This window comes from Harpia harpyja, chromosome 3 (assembly GCF_026419915.1).
Source record: "Harpia harpyja isolate bHarHar1 chromosome 3, bHarHar1 primary haplotype, whole genome shotgun sequence".
Taxonomy (NCBI): domain Eukaryota; kingdom Metazoa; phylum Chordata; class Aves; order Accipitriformes; family Accipitridae; genus Harpia; species Harpia harpyja.
This window is the reverse complement of record NC_068942.1, coordinates 72,046,888-72,068,727: the sequence shown is the minus strand read 5'-3', so window position 1 is coordinate 72,068,727 and position 21,840 is coordinate 72,046,888. Positions and strand designations below refer to the sequence as shown.

The 21,840-nt window shown below is 37.9% G+C and overlaps 1 protein-coding gene across 3 annotated transcripts in view; it reads right to left on the bottom strand.

Moving 5' to 3' along the window:
- TDRD9 (tudor domain containing 9) overlaps positions 1-21,840 on the bottom strand; it is a 93,591-nt gene that overhangs the window by 38,078 nt on the left and 33,673 nt on the right. For all 3 annotated transcript variants that reach the window (XM_052783330.1, XM_052783332.1, XM_052783331.1), the window contains exons 6-9: positions 11,953-12,033; positions 7,817-7,981; positions 2,842-2,945; positions 1,420-1,478 (exon numbers count right to left, since the gene is read on the bottom strand). In XM_052783330.1, coding sequence (XP_052639290.1) covers positions 1,420-1,478; positions 2,842-2,945; positions 7,817-7,981; positions 11,953-12,033 — 409 coding nt within the window. The remainder of the gene's footprint in view (positions 1-1,419; positions 1,479-2,841; positions 2,946-7,816; positions 7,982-11,952; positions 12,034-21,840) is intronic.

Genomic DNA, 21,840 nt, shown 5'->3' with positions numbered 1-21,840 from the left:
AAGAGGTATTTGCTAATCCTGTGTTCAAGATCAGTCTTGAGTATCCAGTTATAAAACAGGCCAAGGTCAAACACTGAACAACAACAATAAAAAACAAACCTGAGTACCAACTCATTCAGAAAGCACTATCTACACAGGTTTTCATGAATTTACCAGATGTATTTTAACAAGAAGTTTCATTTTATCAGTTGCAGTTATAAGCCATGAAGGATAGCAGCACAGTAAAAAAACACCTCAAAGTGAAAGATAAAAAAAGATCTGGGAATTGAAAGTGCTGAAGAGTAATTTCAGTCTGAAACGAAGACTCAGAGGGCCTGAGGAAGTCTGAAAGCACAGCAGACAATCACCAACATGAGAGGCCAAAGGCAAGAGTGATGGTCTCCCTACTTCATTAATGGCAAACTGGAATGGGTCCTACATTGACATGATGAAGTAATTCCTTCTACCCATTGATTTTATAGAAAGTGTAACTCCAAGAAAGGCCACTCAAATGCCTTTTAGCTAGTGGGGAGCACCCTCCACTAAAAGCTACTCCGCAAGTGCACTATATTTTTGTGCTGGTGTGCTGTGTTTCCAGCCCTAGTGCTAAGCTCAACGCAGCAGGGAAATGACATTGATAAAGATTTTACAGAGAGTTAGAAAGTCCTGGTAGGGATAGACCTCTGTGCCCAAGGAAACAGCTGCTCCTGACTCCAAGGTGACTCTCCACTAGAATGTAACCAAGTCTTTTCAAAGTTTTCAACTAGCAAACTTTCATGTCCATGAAGAATACTTGAAACCACCAAGTAACAGGTTTGTGATGCTCAGGAAACCTAGTCTGCAGCATAGTTACACAACAGTTAGTGTATGCTTTTGCTTTGGCTGTCATTCTTACTTGAACCTCTTAACTAGATGTTAGAGGCAGTGTAAGATAACCTAGGTTTACTGTTTAAAGACGACTAAAACTATATATAACCAGTTCTCTGACCATTAATTGCTATGTCATCGTGCATGCTTTTGAGCATTCCTAGTACACCAACCAATGTACATGGAAAGGAAAAGGTGAATTATAACTTTTACAACAAGAATCTAAATAAAGACTACACTACATGCCGATAAGAAAATATCTCTAAAAGAATCACAGGAACTTCATACAATATTTAATAACCAATCTAAAAAATTGAGCAAATGAATTTCTGTGGATTAACTGTAGAATTAATTTTACTATTGTAATTTCATTTCTAAAAAGTACAAAGTCTTAATCTGTGACTCACAGCTCTTCCAATTATTGCCATATTTAAATAGGTTTGCAAGAAAAATACCGAAATAGACCAATCAACCACAGTTAAATGTGTCTAACAAATCCCTGGATGAAGTGCCAGAAGAAAGCTCATTAGATGACAAATAAGGAAGAAGAAAGTTAATAAGATATATACTCACCTGGTAAAAATACCAGCACACTTCCACGTTCTGATGTAACACTCAAGTTTCTTTTCTCCCTAACAAGAATATGCAGTTTCATTAGTTTTACAACCTCAGTCTACTTTATTGCCTCAAGTTATTTTATTCTGAAAGAACAAGCAGAACTGCATACTTTTTGTAACATGTATTATTTAAACTTCCTGAAGAAATGGAATTCAAAACTCTATTCACAACTACGCTTTCTGAAAAACACAGTATATAAACACTGGAACTAGATCATTAGGTTTAGTTTTGTCTTCAAAATTATGTCAAAACAGAAACATTCATATTTAGCAATGAAATTAATCAAAATTAGGTTAAAATTAAAACGTAGTATACTAAACATGTTCATGACAAACTTAGAGGGAGACATCTTTGATTAATCTGTTATGAGTCAAGAAGCTAAAATCACCTTAACATAATATAGAACTCATTTTTTGTTGTAATCATTCCTGATGTAAATTTTTTTCAGGCATCTTGAAAATATCTACTCTCAAACTATATAATGAACGGAAAGTATAGGTTTTTAATGGAAGGTATATAACAATGGATGTTTGTAATAGCCCTTTTAGTATTTGAAAGCTGAAATGCTAATGCCTTCATGTTTGCTTATAAAATGTACCTTATTAGTAAAAGGTAGTTTCATTTGGCTATTCTAAACTACAGTAAAACGCCAACACTTGTACTTCAGTGGTTCACTTACTAACTGCTCAGGTGAGCTTAAGTAATGCTTTCTTAAAATTTCAAAGTTTACGTAATACTAAGTTTGAAAAAAAAAAGCTTAAAAAAATTTTCTTCAGCATACTGTTATAAATAATTAGAATATACGGGAACAAAAACCATTCCTGAACTAAATATGCACTCAGTGTTAGACCAAAGTTGTAGAAGCAACTTTACTACATTTTCAGATACTAAACAACAATTTACAAAACACAGAGAGTAACACCAATCAGTATTTACTTATTTCAAAAGACAGTAAGGCATTAGTTAAACAGCCAGTGAAAATTAATGCCTTGTTTGTGTTCTTTTTTCATGGCCTAATGTATGTTTTAGTTCACAAAACAAAGTAATAGTTCTGATTTTCTTCTTCATATAAATAATATTCAGCTCTGGTCTGCAGCAAAGAATCTAGTTTCCATATGACATGGCTGGCTTGAAGGGTCACTTACACTCTAGGGCATGAAGTGTATTTCAAGAACACAGGGCATTCAGTAAGACTTACAAGCAGTCTTAGTATGACTACCGTGAGTAGAAATCACACGAATATATAAAATAAAAGCAGAGATGCATAGAAAATTAAGTTACCACTATTAGCTATAATACATGGGCTGCTGCTGTTCCTTAATTAGAGTCTCATTTCCCCAAAGAACCACTGATGCCAGATCTTGAACTTTATCTTACCTATTGCACTTCATCTCCAACTCATCAAATGACTGAATCAAAGCCACTGCTACTTCATACAAATCCCTTACTATCACGGGTTCCTCAATTCTTTGAGAAGGAAGCTGTGTGGAGAAGAAAGTATTAAGGTTAACACAGGCTAAAAGACTGTAGATCACCTACATGTGTCGATTTGTCAAGTGCTTTTTGATTAAAATTGATCCAGCACACAAGCTGTACAAAGAAGTAACTTAATCTGGAGCATTCATTACCTTCTGAACAGACATTTTCCTTCAAGCACCCTACCATTCTAATGCTAATGAAATACTTCTGATATTTACCTACTTAAGATAATCACTAGGCCACACTCAGTCCCCTAATATCTGCAGGACATACTCCTTATCCAGAAGTGTTAAGCACATCAGACTAACTACAACCCATGGCGGGCTGGATGGAGGTTAACAGGATGACAAGGAGAGGAATTTGTATAAGGCAGGCACAATCCTTCTCACAGGTGCTATAATGCAGGTCTCTACCCGATTGCCAAATAAATCACATTTTTTTTTCACATATTTCTCTTTTAAATTGTCTTTGCATTTAATGGATCTTGTATTTTAGGTCATACCCTGGCAAAGACCTGTGGTTCTGTTGTACACAATATAACCACAACGATTCTATGTACACTGTTTTCTAGCATTCTGTCACAAACTCAGGGCTTCAATATTTAAGAACACAAACCATCAAGTCTTCAGAGCAAAGACTGTAACTTCATCACGTGTCAGGTTTAAAAAGAAAATGCTTAATGAACTAGACATGCTCTGGGAATGGTCTATAATATTACACATTTTTCTCTTGTAGGGAAAATGGCTTTTGGTAATTGCTCACCTTTCAATTCTCAGGATTTCTCCTCATTCTAGTGGAAACTCTTTACTGGACTAACCACTATCTCTAACTTTTCTAGACTTGTATTACAGTGTAATCTGCCCTCTACATACTTCACATTATTAGAAAACCTACATTCAAACTGCACTTTTCTTCTTCTTATTATGCCTTTGAAGTTCTTTTCTCTTTCCTCCCTCTACCCTCAAGTGAAATATTTTATTTACTTTTATGCTGAAATCTGACAGTTTAAGTCATCCAAGATTTTCCCAAGAAAACCAATAGGTTCAAGTGATAGTGTGTGTGTATGCTTTAAGAAATCATGTATTTTCTCGCTAGCTAACAAGCCTCTATTTTTATGTTTATGCTCAACCAAATATTAGTCCTAGCCTATCAGCTGCCTTCACCTGCTGCTTGATACACTACAATAGTATTTTATTATTCAAATACAGCTTTATTTAGGCTTGGACTTCTCATTTTTACTTTTAAGGAACAGTACAATAATTAAAGCAACAGTGAAAATTAAATTAAGTTTTGAGAAGTAGTACTTTTTTTTCCTAATTTATGCGATAATCTAAGGAATTTATCTTTTCTGGGCTGCTCTAACATAAGATTTTTGGGTTTAGATTATCCCTGCTTAAATAACTGTCAAATTTGTCTTTTCAATTTTGTTACCAATTGTACCTTTAGTGTTCTTTAACACGACAAGACTGCCACATCACTCCTAATAAAAGGTAACGATGTGCCAAACAGCAAATCCAAAAGCCCAGTCAGAGCTGACTGAAGTAATACAACAGAACTGGAATAGCTTTTGACAGCAGGTCACTACCTTTCATCTGGAGTCTTGACTTCAGTTCCAGGTATATGAAGGAGTTTTTAACACTTGAAAGCCAAAAATGGGACTCTCTCTCTTGCCTCAGGAAAGAAGTAGAGACATGGCATTTCACAGACTTACTAAGACTAACATCTAAGTCCCCTAGTTGCTTACAGTTCTTCAATTTGCTCACAGAATTAACTATACAATTAATTTGCATTTGATATCTCCAATACTATACTATAGCAATAGGTAAGCATTTACACAACTAGCTTTAGATTTGCCTATAGATACAGCCTTCATGCATTTTTCATCAAAACCTGTGTTTCACCGATTCCTTGGGACTTAGAGGGTGCTGATATGACAAAATAACGATCCAGTTAAATATCCAGAACAATGTGCTTACAAAGGCCATTATGCCAAAAGAAAAAGAAACTACTTTTTATAAACCTATACTCAAAAATTAAACAGCAGCACCTATAAATAACCCAATATTTGGGCAAGGGTAAGCCAGTGCTACACCAAAGGGTGCTTCTCCCCTCCTTCCCTCTTATTTTTATTCCTTCCTCCAAATGAAGCAATTCAAGTGGCAAGCTTTATCTTTGATTCAGCTAGATGTCTACCTAGCCATAGCAAAGGAATTACTGCAAACAGGCACACAGGGGAAAAAAAAAAAACCACACCCAAAAAACAACAAAAAACCCAACCCTCCAAAACCCAACCACACAGCATTTCTATTTATCTTCCAAATCACAACTGGCATCAATGAATTCTCAAATTATCCAAGTCAGAACTGCTCAAAAAAAATTTTTATTTTCAAGCATAGTTTTAAAACATTATCACTTACAGAAGTGAGTGACATGTTAAAGCCAAGAGCTCTGTAGGATTCGTAAAAGAATTCTACATTTATACAGTAATTATTTTAAGGTTTTTTGAGAAGGGACAAAGGTTCATACCTCACAGAAAATGAGACAGTTAAAGGACTAAACTAATTTCAATCAAGATGCTTTAAGGAAAGAGTTATAATTTATGTAATCTGATATTACAGTTATTAATTTTAAAATCAAAAGTAAACTTGGAAAAATTCTGTTTATCTAAAAAGCAAAGACTGTTTTTTCTTTTAACTTCTGTTTTCTTTTATGTGAATTTTACAGGCTTTTATAGGCAAAAATAAAATACTAAAAACTAAAGCCCGAAGTCTGTACCTCAAGCAGCTAATTGATTTTGATTTTAGCATGATGAAAGATGTGCCCCTGCTTCCACATGGCAGCATTAACTCATTAACTGCCTTAACACTCAGGCTCTGCTTCCATTTTCATTAGGATGTTACATAAACATGGTAGGTCTAAGACGACTTAAGTATTTTTTTAAATAAAACTACTATTCAGAGAAAATCTCCACACATAGCACCATAAGAAACAAGATGCAAAACCAAACACCAGTGCTTTCTAATTCAATTTCTTCTTTTTTTCATACATATTAAAAAAAAAAAAAAAAAGAAAAATCAAGAGCACTTATGTGCTCCTATTGTTGCCCTAAGGTACAAATAACTTCTTGGACAATCATACTCTTCTCCTCCTCCTGAACAACAGAACGGCTATAGCTAGGACAACAGAACAAAAAGAAACAGATGAAAACTTTAAAAAAATGAACGCTAAATGCTCATATATGCAGAGTAAGTAAAAAATATAAAAAGGCATAAGTAGTGAAAGCAGTTCCTTTTGTTAATGATCTTTGAGGTGAAAGGTGCAGCAGCTGACATTCAGCTCAAAGTGCAGCAGCTGACAAATGCAACTTGACTTAAGTAGACTTCTTACTGAATTTCTTGACTATCTTTTTGTTGTCATCTATCATCAAAAATCTTTTACAAAAAGTCATGTATTACATAATCTCCTCCATATTACCTATCTGAGCTGCCATACTAACATATAAAAACTGACGGGCCAACTGCTATACGCATTTAGTTTATTTTTCTGGCTGCATTAAAACTTCAACAGTTGACAGCCTTTTATTTTAGCTTGCCTGTGTTGAGGCATAACCAATGCCTGTGCTGTGTACAGCATAAGCAATTATTTTCTTCCGGGTTTCCCATAAACTACCTGTTTGCTTTTTTCTCTAATTCAGTTTCTGCAGAATTGAGGGATAAAAGCTAAATCGTAACAGTATGTTCACATACTGCTACTTTTTAAGTGCATCCCGTGTTTTCTTCATTGTATTAACATTATAACAGTGTTCTGAATTATCAGAATTGACCAATAATTACTTCCATGCTCCAGTTATTTTTAGAGTGGTTGTCACTATTAAAGCTTGAGTGCATTTGTTCTACTTTGCTTTAACCTGTTTATTTCACCTTGGACCATAATACAGAAAGAGTTCAGACACTGAATTAAATTCCTACACAGCTGTTTTTCAACTGTAAAACAAACTTCTATTATAAAACCACAGATACCAGATTAATTCAAACCTACATTTATTCCTTCATTATCTGTTGTCTGTGTAGATACATGCTATACAATAGCATGTCAGAAGCTCTACAAACAAATATTCTGTGCAGTTTATAAGCTAAAGATTGAGACAGCAAATGAATCTTCAGCAATTACTACCCTTCTTAGGCACTACAGCAGCAATTCTCCAGTGCAGCCACACAAGCTGTTAAATAGCCACCAGGGATTTCGTGAATATCTAGTATTCTAATATGTAATTTTGAGTAATGAAAATACATTTGCCATGGTGGCCTACGTGGCTACAACAGAAATATGTTCAAAACTACCGCGTAACAGCTCTGGGACTATTAAAAAGAAAAAAAAAAAAAGGAAAAAACAGGAAGCACGTGAGCCTCAGCTGGTAAGTGAAGCCAACTTGGCTAATATCAAACTTCTAATCATAAATGCTTCTTTTCTCATGACTCTCTTCCATTCCTGGCTTTTTCTGCCTTTGATACATAACAGCAACATGAACCAACCCAGGAAATATTCCCCAAGTTTGTCAGCTGTATTTAGAGATCTACAAATCCTCGTATGTTACTTTCTGCACAGACTTTTACATTGTTCATCTTGGATGCAAACTACTGAACAAAATGCCACATACTACTTAAAATTACCAGCCCTTTACATTCCATTTCTGTCACATGAAAGAAAAACTAGGCTGCTGCTAAGGAGACTCCCGTTTCATCACCATGTATTAAATCTTATCTAGAACTATAACGTAAAATTGGTTATTTGTAATTTTATTACACAGCTTTCAATTGACTATTCCAGTTTCTTTCTCACAATGTCCAAAGAATTAAAGTTATATTTACAATACCTTGAAATGAACAGCGTGCTTCAAATCATCAAGATAATATTCTTCTATTGCATAAGGTTTGCCTTCCACCTTAAATACACAGGCTGGATTCAGACCATTATAAACTGGAAGTGCAAAATAATCAGCAAATTCTTTACAGTTGATGGAAGCAGACATCAGTATTACCTATTAAAAAAATTGCACAGTAAATGTAAAACGTTAATTTTAACACAAAATGCCATGCTATGCTGAAATCTCCACTTATTCTTTATGCTAAAATAGTCTAATTTTGGTTACTACAGGTATGCATCCTAGGCATGTTTAAGACAATCAAAGCTAAATGCTTAAGATTCCCTACATAGCATGTGGAGAAGGGTAAGCACCTGTAAGAGAACCACTCAGGGCTAGATGCCTAGGTGTCCTGGTTTCAGCTGGGATAGAGTTAACTGTCTTCCTAGTAGCTGGTACAGTGCTGTGTTTTGAGTTCAGTATGTGAAGAATGTTGATAACACTGATGTTTTCAGTTGTTGCTCAGTAGTGTTTAGACTAATGTCAAGGATTTTTCAGCTTCTCATGCCCAGCCAGTGAGAAAGCTGGAGGGGCACAAGAAGTTGGCACAGGACACAGCCAGGGCACCTGACCCAAACTGGCCAACGGGGTATTCCATACCATGGGACGTCCCATCCAGTATAGGAACGGGGAAGTGGGGGGGCAGGGATTCACCGCTCGGGGACTGGCTGGGTGTCGGTCGGTGGGTGGTGAGCAATTGCACTGCGCATCATTTGTACATTCCAATCCTTTCATTATTTCTGTTGTCATTTTATTAGTGTTATCATTATCATTATTAGTTTCTTCTTTTTCTGTTCTATTAAACCGTTCTTATCTCAACCCACGGGTTTTGCTTCTTTTCCTGATTTTCTCCCCCATCCCACTGGGTGGGGGGGAGTGAGTGAGCGGCTGCGTGGTGTTTAGTTGCTGGCTGGGGTTAAACCACGACACTAGGGCAGACAACGTGAAAAACTTTTTCCTGTGGTAAAAGTTCAACTTGAAAACATATAGTACTCTTTAAGCTTATGATCTCAACGTGGTCTTCAACAGAAAAAAAGTGTACGCCAAGTATTTTCAACTCCTCTTTTACTAACCTGTTAGATTAGATATCAGTGCCTTTAAGTCCATCAAAATATAGGACTACTCCCATACGAGCAGTAACTGTAATTACAACCCAGCCTTAAAAATTACTGTAATGATTTTGAAATGTGTCAAAAGTTCTCTCTCAGTTTCAATTAATTTATGCAACTTAAAACTCTCCAGGATCACACTAAGCTCCTCACTCCGTTTGCTGACTCTGCCAAGATTCTTAAGCTGCATTCACCTAAACAGAACAACAGAAATCACATTTGCTACCTGGTGACACCTTTTCTTTCAATTATGAAATTCAGAATTTAAAGCTTTGTTGTTTTCTCCCTGGTTAGACAGCATGATACGTGCAGAACGGGGGAAGGGAGAAGAATGAAGTAACTTAATGGCTATGGCTATAACCCCTCTATTTGGAATGTGCTCCAAAGCACATGTAAAAGCACAAGAAATACAAGGAAAGAGCAGACTAAATCATGAAGTCATTTAACATGATCCTGAAAGGAGAAGAAATCTGAAAAGACATAATTCTGCAAATATTATACAAAGCTGTCCCACCACAGCATGAACTGCCTCATGGCTCAATAGATAATGGCTCACCTATGCTAGGAAAATAGGCTAAATGTAACCTTGCCTGAAGGCTACTGAAACAAAATCCAATCTAAATTATCCTAACTGCAGTTACAGGCAAGGAATATTAAATTACCTCTTCCACTAGACAACCTTTGTAATTTGCACTCTGTAATCTGCGTGGAGTCCTTCCAAACTGGAAGGAAAACCATAGGTTCCTAACAGAGTGCCTGAAGGATCACATTACTAAACCAAGAGTTCGATCTACTCCAAAAAGCAGAAATTCAGCAAGCATGTATCACCAACATGGCAGAGGAATACATTGGAACAGAGGGTAATTGGACAGTTCTTCAAGATCAAGCAGTCCAAAACCACTCGTGCAGCATGGATATGTCTAAAGCCCCACTAGACGATACCAAAAACATGCACAGTAACAACTTCTCACTTCAGATGTCCCTGAATGGCAATGTGCTAGAACCCGGAAACACGACTCTATCCTGTTCTTATTTTCCTACCAAAGCAGCTGTTACTAGTCACTACTGAAAATTGCACTATCCGGTCTGACCCAGTAGAGCCATTCTCACAGTCATAGGTTTTCTTGCAACAACCCCATCCCAGCAATCAACCTTAGAACAGTAAATGAAATGTCTGCTCCGTGATCTAAAAGCAATACACCATCCATCTGCCAAAAAACTCAGCACAGTTGGTAGGTGAACCACAACAGGTAGATCTTGTCCTCCATATGTCGGAATCACTCTTCCCATCCTGTTAGTTGATGCTATGTTGAATTACCTGCTACTTCTGAGCTCTGCAATGTCCAGATTAGGAGACAAACACCTCATATGTTTTTCACATCACGCTGAATTATAAATACATTTTTTTCCCTTAAACAGGCCTCCTTGCACCCTTTTGTTTCATTAATCCAGGGGCACTGGGAAGACAATCTTGCATTTTCTAAATGAATTTGCCACATGATCAAAGCTCCCTCCTTTACAGTTTTTCAAAAGGGGCTGAAAATGGTTGAAGTAGGAGACACTGCGCTTATGTATAGGTTCAAACTGAATTACCTGTTCTGCTCTGCTAAAACACAGCAATTGAGATCAAGGGTTCCTCCCCCCCCACCATGAAAAACATTCAAAGGGACACTACCCCCACCCCCAAATGTAAGACTGTCTCAGATTTATACAATATGAAACTGTCATCTGTAAAAACAACTGCAGAGAAGGATATAAAGGAAATAAAGTTTTCCAGTGACAATTTTGAGAGATTTAATCAGAATTATATAGAAAAAAAAATTTCAGGAACCTATAAAAGAAAAATATTTTCTAACAGAAAAGATGATAGGACCTGTAGGGCTTCCTGCCATTCACACCAAACAGATAATCTTAGCATCAAGGGCAAACTTTTCACGACCTGAGTACGATCAAATTATTTGGTATTCCTGGTAGCCAGAGCCAAGTGCTAAGAAAGCCTGAATAGCTTCACACCACTGTCTCTGAATTTAAAGACAAGTGAGTTTTCTTATCAGCAAGAAAATGGATAAAAAATAAAAGATGTGAAGTGCACAGACATGCCCTATGCCAACTGGAAGGGCACTTCCAGTGAGAGCACACTTGGATGATCTGAAGACCAAGTTACCCAACTTTGAATCAATGTGGTCGATTGTACAGAAGAACACAGATTCCCTTCCAATAGCAACAAAAACAGCCAACATAGACTCAAGTTATGTCTGCTTTGAACAGAACAGTTCACAGTAACTGAACAATTAACTGAAGCACTTAAGGGACACGTACAGTCTCACAAAATTTCTGCAGTCTCAAATAGCTGCACAGAAATACAGGGAGTTAGCCTAACTCTTATCACTTGTATTTAATTTCTTACAATTCAAGAGTTCATTACTTTGAGAACACAAAGACTAAATACGGCATGCTAAACGTCTGCAAACTCTGCTTTAGTACAAAGCACAATTTCCTAACATGCAGAGAAAAATCTCTACCATGTTTTGCTATAAGTTCTGCCTAGAAATTACAATACAGCATTTCTGGGGTTTTTTTGCTATTTTTCCAAGCATGTTGTCCCATTTAAAAAAAAAAAAGCTCAGTATTTCCAAGAGTTAATGCTACCTTATTTAACCAAGGATAAGCACTGCCCTCAATACCCAATACATAATTCTAGTCAAATATCCATCTCGCATTTTTTAGCCTTAAGCAGACTTTAGAAACTAATGCATTTTAACATGAGGAAAAAAAAGTCTCTCAGAACACATTATAGCACCCAGGAAAAGAATGCCCTTCAGCTTGCTTCCTTATGAAGAACTGCAAACTAAATAATATTTTAGTAAAAAATAATGACACATTTATGGTAAGTTCTTTAAAACATGGCCTTTGTAGATTAAAAAATGTGTAAAAATTTATTCTTGCACAAAAAAGTAGCAGAATATACTCTGAACCTACCTTTACAGACTGTGAATTTGTACGCAACAGTTTACGGATCACCAAGAGCAAGAAATCCATTTCTTCTGTGCGCTCATGCACCTGGAAGACATTATCCACAATTTAATTTTCATTAATTCATGCTCTTCTTTTTTACAATCTCTTCCTTTGCTACTCAATTTCATGTTTTATTTTTGTAACTTGGAACAACAATACATTTTCATAGAAGAAAACACACCTTTTAAGACTATGCATGTTAATCACATTTTAAAATCCCAACACAGCTGCTCAGATGACTACAGCAGCCTTTGTGAAAATCATATGCCACTATTAAGTCATGAAAATTGTAGAATAATGACCAGAAAACCAATCATGAGCTCTAGCCACTAGTTCTGCTAGAGTTGACAATAACAGTTGAAGTGATACTGAAGTTGGGTAAGTCAGTTGTACAGGTAAGATCACAAATGATCCAGGCAGGGAGTATGCTGGCTTCTCTAAAAGCTCCGCAAAATGAACAGACATCCCTTGTTCCCAGTGGCTTCTAGCTATGATCAAAATATACAACTGCTTTCCAAAACATTATTTTCCACCCAATTCTTTATATATCCTAGCACCTGACTGTTCTGACCGCTCCTTGCAGTTCAATACTTCCTTCTCAACATTATCAACGATCATCATATCTCTTTCTTGAATTACAGTTTAAATATATTAAGTGCAGCAGCCTTTTCTGGAGCTCAGCCTTCAAAGGTCAGCATTCATCCCCTCTAAGGCAATTAGCATTTTCTAGCATAACACAAAGTTATACTTCCATTCAATACTGCCCCGTTACAAAAACAATTTAGCTAAGGCAGTTTTCAGGCTGACAGCAAAGTCTTGCTGTGAGAAGTCATGATTTTCAGACCTAGGTTTGTTTAGGTATGTTCCTAAACACCTGCAGTACCTTAAGCAGGCTGGGACCTGCAATTAAGAATGCAGTGGAGAACATGTTGTTGTTAAAATGGTTACTACTGAGTCAAGATGACAATCTGTGAGGTAGATATGGGGAAAAAAGCAGCATATGGGGAACAAGAGGGACTAGAATTTCAGCTGGGGAAGCCAAAAACACACACAGTCTTGAAAGCTAGCAGCTGCTGAAAGAATTGGTACAAGCTGATACCATCAGTTCGAATTACAGTACCCAAGCAAACAAGGTTTGAAGAATCTCTGCATAAATCTGTTCTCCTGCATAAGGGGCCAGAAAACTTCACTCATTAATTTTCATATCTAATTAATAAATTTTAAAACTAAAGGAACAATCTAACACTTCTCTATGTATGCATCTTCTATCATTAAACTTTTGCATCTTACATCTAATCTGCATTTCCTTATCCTTAGCTTTAAAATGTTAAGGTTTGCAAGACTCTGCTAATATATTAGGGTGGTCTCAAATCCTTCCCAAGAAGGCAAGTGGTACAACTCTTTAGGACTTGCGGTTTTTTGGTTCCTTCATCTGTTTGAATGAAGTCCTTAAGTTTCTTCATACAAAAGTGTAACTATTTACTCCATCTTTTCCAGGTTTTCAATGTGCCATTTCAAGTGCAGTGATGACAGCCTTCATTATTATTGTAATAGTCTAATGGTATACCAAGTACTGTCTCCCTGCTCCTCAAATATCCAACAATCAGTCACTCTCAGGTCCAATAGCATAACAGAATAAAAATGAAAAACAGCATTAAAAAAAAAACCAGATAAACAAAACAAAAAACCACAACAGCACATACCAGAAACCTGCAAGTCCTCTTCAGTATCACTACATCCCAATATTTAAGTCCTACATCTTACATGTGATTTACATTCATGGTTTGTGAAAGCTCAATCTGACATCTGACTATGTTTAACAGTCAAATACCACTTACCACAGAAAATAAGCATAAACACATGTAAAAATATACGAATTACAAAAAAACTACAAGTATATTTTCTTCAGCTTTTTAGTGAAGTGACAGCAATAATAATGAATCTACATGAGTGGACTGTAAATCCAGCCAGAAGACAGAGAACTTTCAGAACTATTTTATTTTTCAGGACATTGATGAAGAGTAAAGACTCTAAGGGCAATAATAACCAAGTGAGTAAAAACTAGCTGCCTCCTCCTAATAGGCCTAGCCAGACACGTTCTTGAAATCCACACGGCGTGATTCAAAGGACATTGACTCAATAGTTAATTTTAACTATTAAGTAGGTATTCTTTATTAGCAGCGCTGGTTGCACGGGGGATCGCTCCACCTATCGTGCACACCGTTAGGCTTTAGTGTACAGACTAAATACAGAGCATTCATGTATATGCATTAGATTTCCGAGAAACACGTTACATATTCATCCTTTTTCCGAGAAGTCATTAACATATTATAATGTTCGTTACGCATGCGTGTTAAGGCCTCTGGTGGTCTTTCGGACGTCCTCTGGTGGTCTTCGCTAGTCTTCCTCACGGTGTCCGCTATTTGACCTTTCTCTTAAGGCATGCGCAGTGTGGGTCATCCCAGGTGGTTTATCTCTTTCCTCCCAGTTAGCTGACCCTGGCCAGTTTTAATCACGAAGCTCAGCAGAACTCAAGGTTTCTCATCTCTTTGTGCCTACTGTTAACAAAGCTCAAGGTTTTCTTACATACTAAAGGGTTTAAACTTGCCTAGGCGAACATAAATCAAGGGATACAAAGATACAAAACACAAAAAAAGGACATCACCACAGTCAGTAGATTACACATACAGGCCTCAATTATTAACAATTAATATAATTGTTTATAACAGTCTCTTGAGTCTTCACATCATTCCCCCCTTTTCTTTATACCTTTGCAAATTCTTTTGCAATCATATAATTCCGTTATTTTCAAGAGACCGAGCGAAATATTTCCCAGTTTCTACTTGATGTTTAATTTTATTCCGCTTCCAATTCTCATAGCTCTCGGTGGTGTTCTGGCTACACCACATGAAACACTTAAGCATTACGCATACTATTATCCCTAAGGCTATGAGAATTATAAATGTTATGAATATTTGCTTTAACCATTTAAAGTTCGGTAGCCATGAGGTTAATTTATCCCATAATTCCTGAAATCCCCATGAAGTGTCATCCTTTGCTATTTCATGTAGTATTTTGGTCTGTTTCCAAATTTCTTCTAAGTCAGTGGATATCCTTCCACTTTGATCCACATACATGCAACAACTCGTGTTTATAACTGTGCATACTCCACCCTGAGAGGCCAATAATAGATCTAATGCCATTCTATTTTGTTGTACAATTTGAGATAAACTGGATATCTCCAATTGTTGGGCTTTTATTACATCAATTGTTTTATTTTCAAGATTCTCTATTACTGCTGAAATATTAACTATGGCTTTTTCTAGTTCACTTACTCCCAACCATGGAAGGAACCATCGGACAAAGCTGTGAAAGGCAGTAGGTCTCCTTACTAAAGGATTTTCAACTTCTCGTCTAAACCTGTGAAAGTGTGTTCGCACCCATCCTTTTGGTGGAGAACTGTGTATAGTCATATTCGGTACTACAGCTCCCAGAGTACATGTTCCCATCCAATTCTTTGGTAAAACTTTCCGGGCAGTGTCATTGCATAGCCAGTACCATCCTTTTCCCTCTGGCACTGGCCATGCTGTAGTATTAACGGAAGTTGAAGTTCCAATATCTATAGTTTTATTACAAACTGTGTGATTCCCTACATACGTCCCATTAACGCAGTCAAGTTTTCCGAGTCCTTTAGGTGGATTACACCTCTGTACACACGTGCAATAAGGCTCCTGGGCCTTAGGACTAGTTATTTCTAATTTCTGAACTTCGTCATTGCCAGTATACCATGTGGTACTTTCCCAAAGAGTGGCCCAGGAGTGGTTACTTGGTATCGGGATGCCAATCAGCGAGATCCCTTTTCCACCATATTCTGGCATGTGAGTACATATCCAACAATCAGTTCTGTTCAGAATTTGGGAAACGTTTTGTGTCAAGGAGAAATGTGAGTTCGAGTTCCACCGAGCTTCATTTGGACCAAGTAATAACTCAGTTATTATCATGATCTGGAAAATCGCAGACCTGTGGGTCCTGTAGAGGTGACCGTCCATGGCCTCTCAGGTGCTTTCTTCACTCTCGAATAGTGAATCCAAGCCGGCTGTTCCTTGATCTTAATGGCAGTGAAGGTCGTCAGTAACACTTGATAGGGGCCATCCCATCTCTCCTCCAGGGGTTGTCCTGAAAAGATCTTTACATATACATAGTCACCTGGTTTAAAGGGATGAATTGGTTGATCTAATCCTCTAGCCCTGGTTCCCAAAATCTGTTTATTTATATTTTCTAATTGTTTTTGGAGGGATATCATATAGTCATACAAATGTCCTGTACCTAGTTGGGTTAAATCCTCCCCTGTAAATTGGAACTGATATGGTCTTCCGTACAATATTTCAAAGGGACTTAGGTTTTCCTTGGTTTTTGGTTTTACTCTTATTCTAAGTAACGCCAGGGGGAGAGATTGGGGCCAGGTTAGATTGGCCTCCTGACCAATTTTCGCTATTTGTTGTTTAATTAAATGATTCATTTTTTCAACCTGTCCGCTTGCTTGAGGCCTATATGGGGTATGTAGTTGCCAATCTATCTTCAAAGTTTTGCTCACCTGCTGTACTACTTTGGCACAAAAATGAGGGCCTCGATCGGAAGATATTGTTGCTGGAATTCCAAAACGAGGAATGATTTCATTCAACAATATCTTAGTTACTTCCCTTGCTTTGTTTGTTCGGCAGGGGAAGGCCTCTGGCCAGCCTGAAAATGTGTCAGCCATGACTAACAAGTATCGGTACCCCCCTTTTCTTGGGAGTTCCGAAAAATCAATTTGCCACTGTTGTCCTGGATAATTCCCTTTACCAATTATTCCTAACTTTACTTTATTCGCCACATTAGGGTCATTACGTAAACAAATTTCACACTGTTGAGATATTTGTTTCACCATTGTATACAGATTGCGTCCTATTAATTTCTGATTTAAGCTCTTGTACAAAGTATCTGCTCCCCAATGCGTCTTATTGTGTTCAGTTAAAACTGTTGTCCATATTAAATTGGATGGTATTACTATACGATTATCCGCTAAACGAACCCATCCATCTGACTCTAGTTTACCTTCCAGATCTTCAATTAATTTTAGATCTTCTTTTGAATAATTTGGTTTTTGATTTGTACTTACAGTTTGGATTTTACCGTCTGGTATTAAGGATAATGTTTCTGCTTTCGCTTCTTCTGCCACCCGCCTAGCCCCATAATCTGCCAGTCGATTTCCAATTTCTGGATCTGTGTTTCCTTTCTGATGTCCTCGACAATGCATGATCGCTACCTTTTCTGGTTGCTTTACAGCCTCTAATAGCTTTAAGATTTCTTCTGCATGTTTTATTTGTTTTCCTTGAGCAGTTAGCAATCCTCGTTCTTTCCAAATTGCACCGTGAGCATGAACTACTCCAAATGCATATTTAGAATCTGTCCAAATGTTAATCTTTTTACCTTTTGCCAATTCCAATGCTCGGGTGAGGGCAATTATCTCCGCCTTCTGGGCTGAAGTCCCAGGAGGTAAAGACTTAGATTCAATTACCTGTTGGGTGGTTGTGATTGCGTATCCTGCTTTACGTTGTCCCTGCTTTATAAAACTACTCCCGTCGGTATACCAGGAGTTTTCAGCATCCTCCAGAGGTTCTTCTTTGAGGTCTGGTCGACTGGAATATATAGCTTCTACTGTTTCTATGCAATCATGTATCACTGGTTCATTCAGAGTCCCACTAAGAAAAGAGGCTGGATTGACAATGTTAGTAACCACAATTTCTACATCATCTTGTTCTATCAATACTGCTTGGTACTTTAAGAATCTCTGGGGCGAGAGCCAATGGCTTCCTTTTTGTTCCAAGACCGTTGAAACTGTATGAGAGACCAGCACTGTTATTTTCTGTCCCATGGTAAACTTTCGGGCTTCTTGAATATTGATAACAACTGCTGCGACAGCTCGAAGGCAACCAGGCCATCCTCTGCTCACCTCGTCCAGTTGTTTGGAGAAATAAGCTACTGCCCGTTTATAGGGACCAAGTCTTTGTGCTAGTACTCCCAAGGCTATTCCTTGTCTTTCATGAGAAAACAGCCAAAATGGTTTTGAAACATCCGGCAGTCCAAGAGCAGGAGCTCTCATTAACTCTCGTTTGAGCTGTTTAAATGCATTTCGTGTTTCTCCAGTCCAAATTAATTTTGACTGGTTTTTCTTTATCAGCTCATATAATGGCTTTACCAATAATCCATAATTATGTATCCAAAGGCGACACCAACCTGTCATCCCTAAGAAGGTCCGCAGCTCTTTCACCGTCTGGGGTTCCGAAGTTTGGCAAATGGCCTCTTTTCGTTCAGTCCCAAGTTCCCGTTGTCCTCCCGAGATTACGAGTCCCAAGTAGGTCACGTGTTGCTGGACTAATTGAGCTTTCTGTTGAGAGACTCGATATCCACTCAAACCCAAAAAATTAAGAAGATTCACAGTCCATTGAATACAACTTTCTCTGGTTTCAGTAGCTATTAAGAGATCATCTACATACTGTAACAAAACCCCTTCATTATCCGGAGGTACCCAAGTTTCAAGTTCTTTTGCCAGTTGATTTCCAAAAATAGTGGGACTATTTTTAAACCCTTGTGGTAATACTGTCCATGTTAACTGAGTTCTTCTTCCAGTTTCAGGATTTTCCCATTCAAAAGCAAACAAATTCTGGCTTTCTGTGGCTAGGGTCAGGCAAAAAAAGGCATCCTTCAAATCCAGTACGGTAAACCAAACTTGGTTATCTTTTAGTTTTGTTAACAAAGTGTATGGGTTTGCAACTACTGGATGTATATCTTCAGTAATCTTATTTACAGCTCTCAGATCTTGGACTAACCTATAACTTTTTCCATCTGCCTTTTTAACTGGCAGTATGGGGGTATTGTATTCTGATTCACATTCAATTAATATTTTATACTGTAGGAACCTATCGATTATTTCCTTTATTCCTTTTCTGTCATCCAATTTCAGGGGGTATTGTTTAATTTTTACTGGCTCTGCTCCTGGTTTTAGTTTAATTACTATGGGGGCTGCATTTTTAGCCTTTCCCGGAACCTCGGAGGCCCAGACTCCAGGATATACCTGATCAACGATTTCTGGAGGCACTTCAAATTTTGGTTTAGTTTGTATTAATGCTAAACTTAGAATGTTAATTAGCTGGTCCTCCTTGATTTTCAATTTCATTTTTCCTTCTTCAAAAACAATTTCTGCTTCCAATTGTTCTAGCAAATCGCGGCCCAACAAGGATTTCGGAGATCCGGGCAAATACAGAAATTTATGTATTCCCATTTGTTTACCTAATTTATATTTAAGCGGTTTTAGAAAATAAGCCTTTTTCTGCTGGCCAGTAGCTCCCATTACAGTCACAAACTCTTCATCCTCCGGTATCAGCTTTTGATTTAACACTGAATAGGACGCCCCCGTATCTACAAGAAAATCCACCTCTTGTTCTATTTTCCCTAGCTTAATTTTAACCAGTGGATCCGCTAGGGTGGATTCCCCCGGTCCCCCTCATTGACCAGAGGTGATATTGGCTACAACAGCCTGTGCTCCACTCAGCTTGGGACATTGTCCTTTCCAGTGACCTATTTCTTTACAATAAGCACATTGATCTGACCTTAGGGGCTGGCGCGAGCCTCCCCTCCTTCCAGTTCCCCGACCCCTCCCACGAAGGGAGTTATCCTGTCTTCCCAGCGCGGCTACTGTAGCTGCGGCAATAGCTGTTCCCATTTTTCGTCTCTCCTCCCCTTCTCTATTCCGATACGTTCTCCAGGCCTCTTCTATCAACTTTTCTAAATCCCTTATCTCTGTCCCTTTTAATTTCTGAAGTTTCCTTCTTATATCCTCTGAGGATTGTCCCAAGAACAAAGAGACTAGCTGCTGTTTCCCTACCTCAGAAACAGGGTCTAATGTAGTATATTTCCGCATTGCTGCTCTTAACCGGTCAAGAAACTCTGTGGGAGTTTCAGTCTGACCTTGTTTTACTGCGTACAGGCTTGACCAGTTAACTGCTTTCGGTACTGCATTCTCGATACCAATTTTTATCCATTCTTGATATTTTTTCAATAATCGGTAATCATGGTTATCATTAGGGTCCCAATTGGGGTCGGTTCTCGGTATGTGGTTATCTACTACACCGGGTAAAACCCCAGCAGTTATTTGAATTTGCACTTGAGTTCGTGCATTCTTTATTATTAATTGTTTTTCAGTCTCAGTTAAGGCATCCAGCATTAAATCGATGTCCTTCCAATCTGGGTCTTGATTTTTAACAATCAGCTCGAATCTTTTGGCAACTCCTTCGGGGTCGTCTCGGTATTCCTTTACTACTTCTCTCCATGAATCCAAATCATTCATTGTAAATGGTATCTTAATTCTAGTGGGGCCAGTAACCCCCACCGCTTGTCTCAGAGGAGCCTGAATAATAGGGCCCATCTTACTTCGAGTACGGGCCGTTATAGGTGTGAAACCTAAATCTTTTGTTTTTGTATTTTCCTCAGGTTCCTCCGCACCCGCATCCTCAATGGAATTTCCCTCTGAGGATGGTGGAGGTAATACAGAAAGAGAGAGATCGAGGTCCTCTTCCATCCTTTCTTCATTTTTCTTTAATTTTATACACCTTTGTCCTATACTACATGCTGAGCAACATCTTTTCATTTTTCCCGTACTCTTTCTTTGCTCTTTTTCTATCGCTAGCACGAGAGGGTCTTGTGGGGCCAAATTAATGCCACATTTCTTCTGCCAGTCTGAATGATTTCTTAAAGTGAAAAACATATCTGCATACATTACTTCATCCCATTTTCCCTCTCGTCTCAAAAATAGCATCAATTGCAACAGAGTATTGTAGTTTAGTGTCCCATTCAAGGGCCATTTTTCATCATCATCTAATTTATATAAGGGCCACCATTGATTACAATATTTTATCAGAGTTTTTCTATCCACATTCCCACCTGGGGGTCCCCCAATTTCCTTCCAATGTGCTAGGATACAACCTAAGGGGCTCTTTTTCAGTATTCCACCGCTCTGTCTACCTCCCATATTACTTGCTCTGATTTTTACCTTCCCAACCACAAATTATTCCTGCTATATACGTGACTCTCTCTCTTTTGTCCCAGGAAGCCCAGACCCGACACTTAGGGCATTCAATATCCTTTCCACAATCTATTTGTAGCTTTTGTTTACACCACATACACTCTAGGATATATACGGGTTTACACTCATTTCCTGGATGCAGAAGACACCATTCAAATACCCACATTTATAGAATACACCAGACAGGGAACTTCTTCCAACAACAACAACACAAGGTTAATAAAATAACCAAGCTCAAAGTTATAACTATAATAGTAATGTATAAGTTCACGTCCCAAATCATCAGTAAATCAATCACACTTCATTCACCTCCGGTCGTACCTCCTACGGAGATACGAGTCTGCGGATCGGAATTTCACACACACTTTGCAGCTGCCTCTCACTCACCCAAGCATTCAATTCACCGTTTTTTTTTTGTTTTTTTTTTTTTTTTTTTTTTTTTTTTTACTCGATTTTATCACAATTTTGACTCAAAACTCACGATGATCTCCGTAATCCGTTTCCAATCCAATAGTCGTTTACCACATTCAGTTAGCCAAAAGGTCTGAAACAAAGCTAAACCAGAAACCAAAATACATGTATGGGCACTAAACCAAAAGCACGCAAAGTGCACAACAGCATACAGAGTATACTGCAACAAAAATGTCCAGACACGTATTAAACCAAAACCAAAGGTATACCAAGAGCATCAACTACCTGGCATACGCCATCCTGCATAAGTAAATCTTATG